Here is a 14410-nt window from a genome sequence, read left to right as displayed (position 1 = left end):
TGACCTGGTTGGTTGGTTATTTATTTATTTATTTATTCATAAGCGGGTCATGGATCAGAGGTCCTTAGCCAAGATTATTTAAAATTATTTAAAAATATGATTAAAATTAAATATTTTTTTTTATTAATCTAATTAACAATTGTTATTTTTTATAGATGAATTATGTTCCACTAAGACTAAGTATTAGCTATAAGCTTTCAGCAGATGAGTTGAGTTGAGAATTTCTTTCTAAAAAAAAATTGAAATTATATTGCTATAAATTATATGCAAATCTGTGTATATGGTAATTTAATATATATATATATATATATATATATATATATATATATATATATATATATATATATATATATATTAAATTACCATATACACAGATTTGTATATAATTTATAGCAATATAATTTCGATTTTTTTATAATATACATATATTTTTATATAGTTTTTATTTTATTTTTCCTGTAATAGTGCGGTGACTTCTATTATGACACAATTCTACGGGTTGAGAATCACACGGTCTGGGAACGCACGCACAGAGATGAGAGTCACGTGAGGCTCTGAACTCAACACTATGGCTTCTGAGGACAACAAAATATTCTCGACTTCTTAGGAAATTATTGTGCGGTTATGGTGGTTCTTAAAGTACTGGAAATATAATCTATACATCCCGCAAACATGGGACTTGGCATCGTAATGGCAGTTGTTCCAGAGCTCAGTTGCTGACAAGCAGCAAACAGTGCAGAGGTGAGCAACAACAACAGCTAGATGAACTGATCTCTTCTTTTCCAAATGTTTGCTTAACGGTAGAGCTTGTGTAGTTACTTCAGCCAAACAGGTTGCCTTGTGATTTAATCAAGTGTAGAGAAGTGCTCCTCTGAATCTGTAACTTTACAGGCGAGAACTGACAGAAGTGCACTATTTCCTTTTCCTTTGGGCAGTGTTAAAGAGGAACTGAAAATGTTACAGTAATTAAAGAGGAATTTATGTAACGTAAGTTACTGCATCTTATTGCTCGATATTTCCAGTAGATTGTGTTATAGATGATTATGTTATGATTATAATTGTAGTTATCGTGCTGAAGTATGGTAGAACAGTCACGGGGTAATGCATGACATTTTGTGTGATGACATCAGTGCCCTCGACAAATCATTAGTTGTTGCTGGAGTGAAGATGATTTGATCTGCCAGCCTCTGCTGTGCAAACATATGGACAACCAAATTTATTAAATATTACATATTTTAAATTGTATTTGCATAACATTATTAGTATAATCAAATAATTATACAATTATTAAAGATTATAATTAATTTAAAAGAAGTTTTACAGTATTTTATCTGTACATCATAAGCATTACATTTAATAATTTTTGTAAGTAATATGCATTATTGCCATATGGTGTTGAGTGGATTACTTCTGAAATGTAATATGGTAATGCATAAATTAGGCTATGCTACTATAAATAGTGTAATTGGTAACAATATTCTTCAGATTACACTTTTAAGATCATCTTTGATGATCTACAGTAACTTTTATTTTTTTTATTTTCCTTGGACTTGCACATAGTGCTTTATGTAAGTTTACATTAGTATTATTACTCAAGTTTGCAGTGGATAATACACATTTTCCATGTGACTCCAATAAAGTTATTTGTTATTATTTTATGTAATGAGCATATGTGTCTATAAAAAATAATAGTATCTTATAGTGCTTTTTATTTTACTTCCTGTCATTCCTGACATCTTCTTAGCTTCTTACAGGGGTGTACAAAGGCCACAGTCTGAATAACTGAAAGAGATCATGGAGTGGTTGGCGCCAGCCTTGGAGAGGGACCTGGGTATTGATCAGCGGCAGACTGGACCCAGTCAGCGACCCAATGAACTGGTGGTCCTGGTCCCAACTCGCTGGGTAATGGCCCTGAGAAACAGGAGAGTTACTCGCTGTGCAAGATATGAGTGCTTTAGTGAGGGGGAAATATGCACTCTTCTCCAGCGCTCTCAGATGAAATTGCCATCTGGTTGGACGCGTGTTTGTATCCAAGGCCTTAGAAAGCGCAAACTGGGATACCGATTAGCCAGGGAGCCAGGCTGCCATGGGGAGGGAGTCTCTCAGGACTCTTTCATGACTCTGATGCAGGGAGTATCCCAGTCTAATTTAAGGTACATTACACTGTCTTTCCTTTATATATATTTTTTTGTGAGAATATGCTTGCATAATTGTTGTTTTTAATTCTGTTGATTAAAACAATCTGTTCAATATAAACTTCTATTGAGATGTGCAAACGCAATATATATCAAACAATATGTATCAGTTTTTTTTTTTTTTGCTGATATTAGAATTGGATATTTATTTTGTCTTGCTCATTTGCATTTAGGTTACCTTTGCCATAATCTAATGCTCAATTAAAGTTATTTGGTAACACTTTACAATAAGGTTCAGTAGTTAACATTAGTTGACTACATTAGTTAACATAAAGTAATAATGAACTGCACTTATACAGCGTTTATTAATCTTTGTTAATGTTAATTTCAAAATTTACTAATACATTATTAAAATCAAGAATTGTATTTGTTAACATTAGTTAATGCACTGTGAAGTAACATGAACAAACAATGAACAGCTGTTTTTTTATTAACTAAGATTAACAAATACCATAACAAATTTATTTCTCATGGTTAATTCATGTTACTTAATACATTAACTAATGTTAACAAATGAACATTACTGTAAAGTGTTACCAGTTATTCTTTAAAAACAGTAATAATTTAATAACACTTAAATCTTTAGCAAATTTCAAATTGCATAATATCCATTTTTCATACTGTGCATTATGATGTCATGAGACCTATTGTTCTGTTAATTTTTTATAGTATTTTCCAAGCAATATGCATTTGGTGAATCAGTGTTTACTTGTAATATCCTACATATAGTGTTTTTTTCCCTGCATTTTTTTCAGAAATCTGTGGCGTGAAGCTTACATGAACCATGTCCAACCATATGCAGATTTGGTTGAGCAGACACCTGTTTTAGCCATAGATGCTGTTCGGCAAGCCTTGCAGAAACTGTTTTGCTCCGGCTTTATCTCTACCGATCGAGTGTCACCGTCCCTCTCTCCAGCCAAAGAGAAGGAGAAAGACTGCCCATTCCCATCCAGCAGCTCAGCCCCCAAACAAAGTACTGACAGTTTGTGTCCAAATGTGCTTCCTGTAGAATGCTTGTTGGAGTCAGAGGAGGTCCTTTACATGGTTTTCCCATACACACAGTACACTGTTCATGACATTGTCACATACAGTCCAGCTAAGCTGGCTAACAGCCACGCTAAGATATTGTTCATTTTGTACCAACTACTCATAGCAATGCGCGAATGTCATGCCTCAGGGCTATTGTGTGGCGAACTCTCCTTACTTGACATTGCAATAGATGAGCAGCTCTGCAGTCGCCTAAAGGTCTCACTGGCGCATTATGAAAAGTTTGGAGAATACAGGGATGATGTGTCGTATGCATTAGAAAGTAGAGTGCCAACAAGTGTTACAGCAAAAGACAATCAGAGTCATAACAGTGGTGTGAGTGAACAGCTTTGTCAAAATTGTCTGGATGAGCTCAAATCTCTGGTCCTAGACTGGGTCAACGGTCGAGTCAGCAACTTCCAATATCTGATGGAATTAAATCGACTGGCTGGGAGGCGTGAGGGAGACCCAAACTATCACCCGGTTTTACCTTGGGTGGTTGATTTCACTGTGCCATATGGAAGATTTCGTGATCTCAAGAGATCGAAATTTCGTCTGAATAAGGGTGATAAACAACTGGACTTCACGTACGAAATGACCAAAGAAGCACTAGCAGCAGCTAATGGAAGTGGTGGAAGCAATTTTGCCTCAGATATTGGTGGACCAGTAGTACCTGGTGGCTCAGGACAGTCGGATCACCTCCACGTTCCCCATCATATCTCAGATGTTCTGTCAGACATCACTTATTATGTCTACAAAGCTAGACAGACGCCCAAATCTGTACTGTGTAGCCATGTTCGTTCCCAGTGGGAGCCCAATGAATATCCAGCTAGTATGGAACGTATTCAGAGCTGGACCCCAGATGAATGCATTCCAGAATTTTACACTGATCCTTCTATATTCCACTCCATTCACCCAGACATGCCAGACCTTGATGTACCTCCATGGTGTAACTCCTATGAAGAGTTTATTTCTGTGCATAGACAACTGCTAGAGAGTCGAGAAGTGTCTCAACAGTTGCATCACTGGATTGACCTAACGTTTGGCTATAAGCTATCAGGTAAAGAAGCAGTCAAAGCTAAGAACGTGTGCTTGCACTTGGTGGATAACCACACCCATCTCACCAGCTACGGAGTTGTGCAACTGTTTGAACACCCTCACCCACCTCGTCTTGCACCCTACCAGTATTCACCTCCAGAACCTCCTCATTTTGGTCCTGTGAATGTAACGACATGGCAGATTCCACCACTTGAAACCACGCTGGATGGTGTGGATGGATTGGTCCCAGAGGCAACAGGATGTGAATCCAGTGGCTGGTCAGTGGTAGGCAGAGACGAGGAGCTTGAGCAAGCAATGGAGGCTCTTGACTTAAGTGGCTCATTATCATCTACTTCTGTTCCAATCCCTATGGTTGGTTCTAGTGGAAAGAGCAGTGGGGAGAGTGTTTCTTTGGCTGTGTCTCCTTCTCATGGTTCTCTCCCTGGTGAAACACCTGGAAATGTCACAAATACCCTAGGATCTGGTATTAGAACATCCATGCTTCACAGAGCAGCGTCACTAAGTAAAAAACAAGAAGCTTCTAATTTTGAGAAATTCAAGATAAGCCTGCCAGAGGGATTCAAACCTCTGCAACCTTTGGAAGAGTTAGAAAAGCTCAACAACTTCTTGGTGAAAGGTCTACACTCCCAAGTCCATCAAGACCATACAACAGGTCTTGACATGAACAAGAAAGACTTGAGACCTGTAATGAAAGTTCCTCTGTCATTCACAGATCTTTTCCAGAGAGATATGCAAGCCTTGGGTGTTCTCATCGCTGAGATCTTTTATTCCTCCAAACTGCGAGGACTGAGTCCAGGAACACATCTGAGTGATCGGTTTCAAGCAGTATTAAAGCTGTGCTGTACAAACCTTCGAGATGTTCCACTACCACTCCATCATGCACTGGAGACTCTTCTGCAGGTCCACAAACATTGTTCCAAGACAGGAATATTCACAACATACCCACAAGGACTACCGTTTCTGTTCAAATATGACCCTATTTATGAGGGTCTTCCACCACCAAACCCTTGGCAACTGCTTAGCCCTGTCCTATCCCCTCTACCCTTTCCAGCATATTTTCCAACACTGCATAGATTTATATTCTCCTACCACTCCAAGATGGAGTCCATTAACAGTATCCAGGGCCGTGACATCGTGTTCAACTTATGGCAACAGCTGGAGACACTTCTAAAGGGTGACATAACTGCAGAGGGGCTTGAGATTCTTCTACCCTTTGTGCTTTCTTTGATGTCAGAAGAGTCCACTGCTGTTTACGCGGCCTGGTACTTATTTGAGCCTGTGTCCAGGGTTCTTGGGCCTCGCAATGCCTCCAAGTACCTACTAAAGCCTCTAATAGGGGTGTACGAGAATCCCAGATGCCTTCGAGGCCGCTTCTACCTCTACACGGATTGCTTTGTGCTGCAGCTTATCGTAAGGCTTGGTTTGCAGGCCTTTCTTTCCAGCCTTCTTCCACATTTTCTGCAGGTCATCACTGGCTTTGAAAGCTGCAATACAGCTGCAGGGACTGAATGGGAGGGCTTAAAGGTTTTAAGGGGAGCTGCTGGTGCCTTAGATGAGGAGGAGGAGGACTATGAGTGTGAGGACGGGAGGTCGTCTACTGCCACATCTTCTGGCAAAGTAGGAGGAGGCAGTGGAGGTGCTAGTGGAGGCGTTGGTGTTGTTGGAGACCAAGGACTTGTGGATTACTCCTCAGGCATCAGTCTCAATGACCAGGTTTTTCTGACTGAAGGTGAGGACTTTCAGAATGGCTTTTATGTGAATAATAATGCATCTGGAGCAACAACAACGCTTGCTGCCAAACAGCAGAACCAAAGCCCAGCAAATAAAGACCAAGACCAGGAATCTCTCAGTGTGGGGAAACTGAGCGACAAGAGCAGCGCTAGTGAGGTGTCCATTGGAGACCGGGCAAGTTTAAAATCTGCTGACAGCTGTCAAGACCTGAAGCAGACTAGTGATGGTGAGGATGGTGGAGAGCTTGAGGATGAGGAGGAAACAGTAGAAGACAGAGAGATTACAGTGCAAAGGGTGCCCAGTCTAGAGATGACTCTTTCAGTCTGCACAGAGGAGTCTGAGGCAACCGTGGCCACACTTGAGGGAGACATCATGAATGGAATTGCGCAAGAAGATGCAGAGAAAAACATGGAGGAAGAAGAGACTGAACATGACACTTTAGAGGACTCTGAGGAAAAAGAACACAAGATATTATTAGGTTAGTTAGAACAGAGATGGATCTTTTTGGCCATGCATTTGATTTATTTGTACATTTTTAATATTCATACTATATTTTAAAATATTCAACAGTACACCTGAATTATGCAATAAAAAATACATTATCTTTTCCAGACACTGTTTGCAAAACTGTCAGATGGCTGTCTGCAAAACTGGGGCCGACATTGACATCTCGATTCATCGCTAGGAACCTGCTGCGATTACTTACTTCATGTTACATAGGTACAACTGCAGTCTCTTAACTGACATTTATCTCTGTATTCTAAAATTCTTGGTGGTTTTGGCTTTGAACATTTGTCGTAATGGTCTCTGTTAAAAATGATCTTTTTGTTTTTTAAGGTCTTGACAAACACCAGTTCATGCTCTCTGCGAATGAGGAAAATAGCCTTGAGAGCATAGGAAGTGTATATGAAAAGAAACCAGTTGTTGGTGACCAGACTGCACGACCAGTTCTCGAGTGTCTTATTTACATAGCGCATCTCTACGGAGAACCGGTGTTGACTTACCAATATCTACCTTACATTGGTTACCTGGTAACTGAAGCTTTTGAATCTCAATTTCAATGAAAAAAAAATAGTTTTGGAAAAAATAGCCTGGCAAACTCTATGGATTTCTTAAAGAATTTATTGTAATTGAGAAATTATTTTTCAATAATTCATTTGAACTGATTAATAGTAAAGCATTTGTCTTGTAATTTTTTTTCTTCATATTTTTTTATTTAAATTTCTGCTCTCTTGAAACTTGCAGGTCTCTCCACCTTCTTCTTGCCGTTTGAACACTCGAAAGGAGGCTGGGCTTTTGGGTGCTGCAGTACTCACTCAGAAGATTATAGTGTTCCTGTCAGACACCACTCTAATGGACATGCTGATGAAGATTAACCAGGAGGTTCTGCTGCCTCTGCTGGATTTGTTAACATCAACTAAGATGGGGTAAAAGCTTATATATAGTGCATCAGTCATGGTTAGGAAGTTAAAACTTCCCATGAGAATCAGAGCTGACCTCTGGTTTGTGGCCCACATGGGCTAAAATGGACTCTTATTAACTTGTCTCTCTGTGTTCAGCTTTCCTAGTGGAGTGCAGACTCGTTCCGCGTTGTGTCTGAAGACCCTGAGCCTCATAGCTCTGATCTGCCTGCGTATTGGCCGAGAGATGGTACAGCAGCACATGGCAGAAACTCTCCGTAGGTTCTTCCAAGTTTTCTCCTTCCTGAACTGTCTGCAAAATCAGGTAACCAAAGACAATTTGCAATATTTTATTTTATTTAACCAAGCAAGTCACAACAAATTTTTATTTTCAACAACAGCATTGCAAATATTATATTGTATAATAAATAATTTTCTATATATGCAGATGGGAAGTGCCCCACGTAGGGAGGTTGGAGACTGCACATACCTAGACGTGTGCATTCCAGATGGAACAGAGGTTACTTGTGAGCTTGGGGTTTTGGAGGAACTTCAGGCTGTGTTTAATCCTGAAATGGCTTATGCATCTTACATTCCTTTCTACTGTCTCATTGGTAAAACACATTTCTTTTGGTTAGCTTGCCAAACACACCTTTTATGCATTGAAAAAAGGTGTTCTATTCACTTATTTATTTATTTTTTTAGGTGATGCAGCAATTCGCAAACTGGATCTCAATCACGAGCTAGTTTGGAGTCTTGCCCAATCATATCATGAACGAGCAAGTCCAGGTAGCCCAGAAACCAACCCAGTTGGAGGACAGAGAGCATCTGCTACAGGCCTCTCTCCTAGTATGGGCCGCCATATGGGTCGTAGTCCCTTCCCTGCTCCCTCATCCACTTCCACACCACTAGGTGGAGACATCCTGCCTGAGTCAGGAACCTTTGGCAGTCATCTGGTGGGAAACCGTATCCAGGTACCCCGGGACACTGAAGCCTGTGGGAGTCCAAACTTGTCCTCTTTGGAAACATGGACAAGGCCTTATGGTAGCAATGCTCCTCAGACGAGTATAGCCACCACTACACTTTCCTCAGCTGGACCTTCTTTCTCTCACTCCTCATACTCTTGGGTCCTGGGATCCACTCCGGAGGACAGCGCACTGAAACAGGACCTCCCACGCAGCAGCCGCTCCCTGCAGGGTAACTGGCTTGCATACTGGCAGTATGAGATCGGCCTTAACCAGCAGGATTTGCACTTCCACTTCCACCAGATCCGTCTTCAGAGTTTCTTGGGCCACTCGGGCACTGCGAAATGTCTGGCGCCATTAGCAGGGGAGGACTACTTCCTTTCAGGGAGTAAAGACAAAACTGTAAGGCTGTGGCCGCTTTATAACCACGGTGATGGCACACGAGAGGTTGAGCCCCGACTCACGTACGCAGAGCACCGCAAATCTGTGTTTTATGTTGGCCAGCTAGAGGCCTTACAGGAAGTGGTGAGCTGTGATGGTACTGTGCATCTGTGGGATCAATTCACAGGTGAGGATGTAATAATACTGTTAATTTGAGCATCTGTAGTATTACTGACCTTTTGTGGCATACTGTATGTTAATAGTTCATTTTTTGTGTGATTAACCTTTTGTTTTTTTTTTTTTTTCATTCGTAATGAGTAACATTTTGTTTCTTCAACCTTCAACTTTTTATCATGCTTTCAATAATTCGTTTTTGCAACCTTTCAGATAGATTTATGCATAGACTTCATTGTTTACCCTCATCCCTGACCTAGATTTTCAATTTTAAACTTTGAAAATAAATCATAGAAATATGAATTATTCATTTAACATTCTAAACAAAAACATAATTAAATATTAATAATATTAACATTTAATTTACAATATATTAATGTTTAAATGTTTTTTTTTAATCAAATAATGTCATATTTCAAATATTTACTGTGTGAAATAGTTTTATAGCAATTTTTTTAAATTACCATTGTTCCACAGTTATCTCCAGTGACAGCAGTGAAATATGAGATGTGATATATTTTTGTTCATAATTTCCAATTAAGCTGTCATTTTGGCAAATGATGCAAAAAGTATGAAAACATTTATTTAAATTTGCGTATTTCGGATACATAAAATGGTAGCTGTTAATTTAGCCATAGGCAGACAAAGGAGCCTGCCATTTTATCTCAAAACTGTCATTTCCATTACAGAATGCTATTATTAATAGAATCATTAATATACAAAACATATACAACTTGCATTACAAAGAAGAATACATTTTTTTGTACATATTGTGTGTTTTGGCTGTGACTGTCAGACCAACAAATTTAACATGATTCCTTGTTTGGCTCTCTCTCTCTTTCATATGACTAGGTAAGAATTTACGCTGTAATGAACCTCTGGATGGGAAGAACCCCATCACAGCTGTCACCACTATGCCAGCTCCTCACTGCAGCATAGTGTTTGCTAGCGCTGACTCTGTGCTGCGTTTCATAGACCCGCGCAAACCTGGCTTGCAGGTACTGCTCAGTCCTCTGTCATCCAGTCATTTTTACATCAATTGTTTTTTTATCAAGCATTGTAGTGGCCAGGCAGTTGTATTTCTTTGTGCATTTGTGCAGTGCTTATGATTACCAGTAAGGACTCTGTTATTTCTCTGTTGACAGCATGAGTTCCGTCTAGCCTCTAATAACATGAACGCTGGGCTGATCCGCTGCTTGGCTGTCAGTCCGGGGGGCCGCACTGTGGCGGCAGGTTTCTCCACTGGATTCATAGTGCTGCTGGATGCAAGAACGGGTCTGGTGCTAAGAGGCTGGCCTGGTCACGAGGGAGATATACTGCAAATGAAAGTGAGTATGCAAGTCGTTGGTTAATGTGTAATGCAAGACGTGCATACGAATGCATGCTCTGATGTCCTTTGATGTTTTCACAGTTCACGTGCTTGTAAACAATAATTGCATCTGTATTGTTATTAGGGAATATTATGTAAGAAGGATACACATTGTTCATAAAAACTGTGAATCAGATTGTTTACTTCTCTACCACTCATCATGAGTTGTTATTCCAAATGTACAGGATTACATTCACTGCATGACCTTGTTTTAGAATGGCAAGGAACCAGAAATCATGAGTGTCCAGTGGATTACATCGGTTTCAGTGTCATGATTCACATCAGTGCTTGAAATTTCAGTATGATGAGTAAAACTTGTACTGTGTTGGTTTGTTCAGATGCAGTCAACAAGCGACTAGAACTAGGCAAACTTTATTTAACCCTGATTTGTGGGGTCAAAGGTCTGTCTCTGCCACCAGAGGCCCATGTTTGGGCAAATATAGACATGAGTTACTCATTAGGACAAAATCTATGAGCCGTGCAGATTGCTGCACAATTACTTTATTATTCTTGACTTATTAGGAAATGGATGAACCTTAGCAGGGTTCAACAATATTTAGCAGGGTTCCTTCTGCCCCGGGGCCATTGTTGAGGGAGTTTTGGGCTGCTGCCATGTTGCTACTGATAATCTCACATTTATGGATCTTGTACATCCATTTTTATGCCTTTTATGAATTTAACTGTTTGATATTCAACTTAATTGTAACAAATTGTGCTGATTAGTCAACAAGATAATGTGGTCTAGTAGCTGGTTAACACAGATTTTTGCAAAAATTACTTGGGATAGTCTTTGGAAAGTTTGGGGTCCTTAAGATTGTAAATAATACTTTTAATCCGCAAGGATACATTAAATTGATCAAAATTGTCAGTAAAGACATTTATAATGTTCCAAAATTTTTGATTTCAAATAAATGCTGTTCTTTTAAACTTTCTATTTATCAAAGAGTATTGAAAAATTATTTTCAGTATATTTTCAGTGTATATATATATATATATATATATATATATATATATATATATATATATATATATACAGTACAGTCCAAAAGTTTGGAACCACTAAGATTTTTAATGTTTTTAAAAGAAGTTTCGTCTGCTCACCAAGGCTACATTTATTTAATTAAAAATACAGTAAAAAACAGTAATATTGTGAAATATTATTACAATTTAAAATAACTGTGTACTATTTAAATATATTTGACAAAGAAATTTATTCCTGTGATGCAAAGCTGAATTTTCAACATCGTTACTCCAGTCTTCAGTGTCACATGATCCTTCAGAAATCATTCTAATATGCTGATCTGCTGCTCAAGAAACATTTATGATTATTTTCAATGTTGAAAACAGTTGTGCACTTTTTTTTTCCAGGATTCCTTGATGAATAGAAAGTTCAAAAGAACAGCATTTATCTGAAATACAAAGCTTCTGTAGCATTATACACTACCGTTCAAAAGTTTGGGGTCAGTAAGAATTTTTATTTTTATTTTTTTGAAAAGAAATTAAAGACATTTATAATGTTACAAAAGCTTAGATTTCAGATAAACACTGTTCTTTTGAACTTTCTATTCATCGAATAATCCTGAAAAAAAATATTGTACACAAATATTTTGTACAATTGTACACATTAAATGTTTCTTGAGCAGCAGATCAGCATATTAGAATGATTTCTGAAGGATCATGTGACACTGAAGACTGGAGTAATGATGCTGAAAATTCAGCTTTGCCATCACAGGAATAATACAGGACTGTACTGTGTGTGTATATATATATATATATATATATATATATATATATATATATATATATATATATATACATATATACATTTTTTTTTTTTTTTTTGATCAAATAAATACAGCCTTGGTGAGCTTAAGAGACTTCTTTCAAAATCATTTAAAAATCAGTATGCCATCATTTTCCAGCAAAAGTGTATTTATAAATTTATTGGGTTACTTTCATTTCTAGCCTGTTGCACATTTTCGTTTTGTAAAGAAAAAACAATAGTAAAGAAGACTAAACATTACATTAAAAATATGAATATTCCTAGCAAATATAAAAAAAAATGGATCATTCTTTTATAGTTGAGCCAGTGAAAATGTTGGCACTGCAAGTAAATATCAAGTAGGTCATTTAAAAAATGTTGACACTTCCCCACCTGTTAACTGATTTTTTTAATGTATTATTGTGTAGGCAACAGAGGGAAATTTGCTCATTAGTTCTTCATCTGACCACACATTGACTGTTTGGAAAGATGTGGAGCACAAGCCACTCCACCAGTACAGGACTCCATCCGACCCCATCCATGCATTTGATCTTTACGGTGCTGAGATTGTGGCGGGAACTGTTGCCAACAAGATCGGGGTGTACTCCATTCTGGACAGCGCAGCCAACCTGGGGGGATCCACCAAGCTCAGCTCAGAGAACTTTCGTGGGACTCTCACAAGTCTGTCTGTGCTGCCCACCAAGAGGCTTCTGCTGCTCGGCTCTGACAACGGTGCCATCAGGCTGCTGGCTTAAACGAACTAGTGTTGTGTTGCTTTTTCAGAAAATAATATATTCCTTGTGCCACTTTTGGCTCCTTCCCCAGAATGAAACAATCTTGCCAACCATGCACAAAGAAACCTGTTTCAGTTGTAGAAGGAGCAAGCCTGATATTTCCATATTAACCTCGCTGAAAAAGAACTTGCGACCTCGCCCTTTAGTAAGTGACCAAAACTGAATTTTGCCTCCGATTCATACAATCAAAAGAATGGTCTTTTTTTTTTAATGATTTTTAGGGTTCATGTGATATAACTGCACTAGCTGCTTTGTATGTAAGAATCGACTCAAAAAAAGTCAAATGAATGGACTCTTAGATGAATGCATGAGATGAGCTGCTCAGGAAAGTTCAAGTGTGGTTCTAGTGTAGCATTTACACTTTCCATTAGACGAGTGAAATCACCAAAAACAACACTGTGAGAATCACAGGTTAGACTATGTTGATCATATCATATGATTCGATTCACCAGACTTGCTCAGCAACTATGCAGTATTCATGGTAGACGTTTATAGTGCGCCATGTTTGGCACTTCTTTTCTATACTACGCAGTACGTTTCTACATCCACGTCAATGGAGCATAATGAACAAGACAATGTGACCTTGGTCAAGTCCAAGATGACTCTTCGTTCTGTTACTGTACACTGACTAAGAGTGTAAACACCTAATATGCAATGGGGTGGTCCTGAATCCTGAATTTGGACCCTCTTGACATTTAAAATGTATCTAATGACTATACAGATCAATCTGATGCTTTATTAACCTTGATAATGTATTAATTCATTTGTTTGTCACAAACCCAGGTCAAGTGACATGTTACATTTTACTCAACATACTGTATGTATGTTTGTATATACATACACATTTATATATGAATGATATACAAGATATATATCTTTGTTGAGCCTAATGCTTATGATCTTAAAGAATACTTTTTTGCAACGTCCTTGAATAGATATGAACTAAAATCTAACCTATTTAATTTATTACTGGAATGCTTTATGTAAAACATTATCTTCTCTAGACATTCCGTATATGCAATGTTAGAATATTTAGTGAGAATTTATGCGTTACTGGCTCTCTAATACCACAATATATTTTCTGAAACCCACTAGCTGTCAGGTTTGAAGAATTGGCTTGTGAATTATGAGTTCTGATATAAGTTCAGATCCTTATTATACACTGATTAGTGTTCTAGTTTTCATTCTGAAAAGCACATTATTTTATGTTACTAAGTAGAGGTTTTCATTGAATCCTGTATGCTCAGACAATTTGGAAAAGTGGATATTGCTTTATATCTGACTCCTTATAAGTATTTAAAAATGCAATTGGTTATTATTTTACTATAATTCATGCTAAATATAATATCCATTTGAGATTTAGCAAACATCTGTCTGATATTATAACACAAGCAGCACACTGTCTAAAACCACATTGGCTATTGCTCTTTTGTATTTCATTGTATTTTTCTTCTTTATTTTTAAAACGTGACCTTTTTCTATATACTCACTAAAATGAACCTTTTCAATGATTTAAAATAAAAGAAATAGATAATAAATGTGTCTCTGTATTTT

At 38.0% G+C, this 14410-nt stretch overlaps 1 protein-coding gene across 3 annotated transcripts; it reads left to right on the top strand.

The window, feature by feature from the left end:
• The first annotated feature begins 487 nt into the window (after positions 1-487).
• Positions 488-14394, top strand: wdr81 (WD repeat domain 81). 3 transcript variants are annotated; one of them, XM_048161392.1, is made up of 13 exons: positions 488-741; positions 936-987; positions 1755-2153; positions 2951-6489; positions 6624-6731; positions 6849-7042; positions 7257-7438; positions 7571-7736; positions 7860-8025; positions 8117-8944; positions 9784-9929; positions 10077-10259; positions 12491-14394. In XM_048161392.1, exons 3-13 carry the CDS (start codon positions 1795-1797, stop codon positions 12815-12817), a joined length of 6198 nt encoding a protein of 2065 aa, XP_048017349.1. In that variant the 5' UTR covers positions 488-741; positions 936-987; positions 1755-1794; the 3' UTR covers positions 12818-14394. The 3 variants fall into 3 exon arrangements, with proteins under 3 accessions (XP_048017349.1, XP_048017348.1, XP_048017347.1); XM_048161391.1 differs by lacking the exon at positions 936-987; XM_048161390.1 differs by lacking the exon at positions 936-987 and having other exon boundaries at positions 1745-2153.
• The last annotated feature ends 16 nt before the right edge of the window (positions 14395-14410 follow it).

The sequence above is a fragment of the Megalobrama amblycephala genome, linkage group LG16 (assembly GCF_018812025.1).
Source record: "Megalobrama amblycephala isolate DHTTF-2021 linkage group LG16, ASM1881202v1, whole genome shotgun sequence".
NCBI classification, from domain to species: Eukaryota; Metazoa; Chordata; class Actinopteri; order Cypriniformes; family Xenocyprididae; genus Megalobrama; species Megalobrama amblycephala.
The sequence above is the reverse complement of the archived record's forward strand: the minus strand, read 5'-3'. Positions and strand labels throughout refer to the sequence as shown.

Coding starts and splice junctions, on each gene's coding strand:
- wdr81 (XM_048161391.1), top strand. CDS start 1,795: ATGGAGTGGTTGGCGCCAGCCTTGGAGAGGGACCTGGGTATTGATCAG. Junction 2,154..2,950: donor GTATCCCAGTCTAATTTAAG/GTACATTACACT, acceptor CATTTTTTTCAG/AAATCTGTGGCGTGAAGCTT. Junction 7,737..7,859: donor TGAACTGTCTGCAAAATCAG/GTAACCAAAGAC, acceptor CTATATATGCAG/ATGGGAAGTGCCCCACGTAG.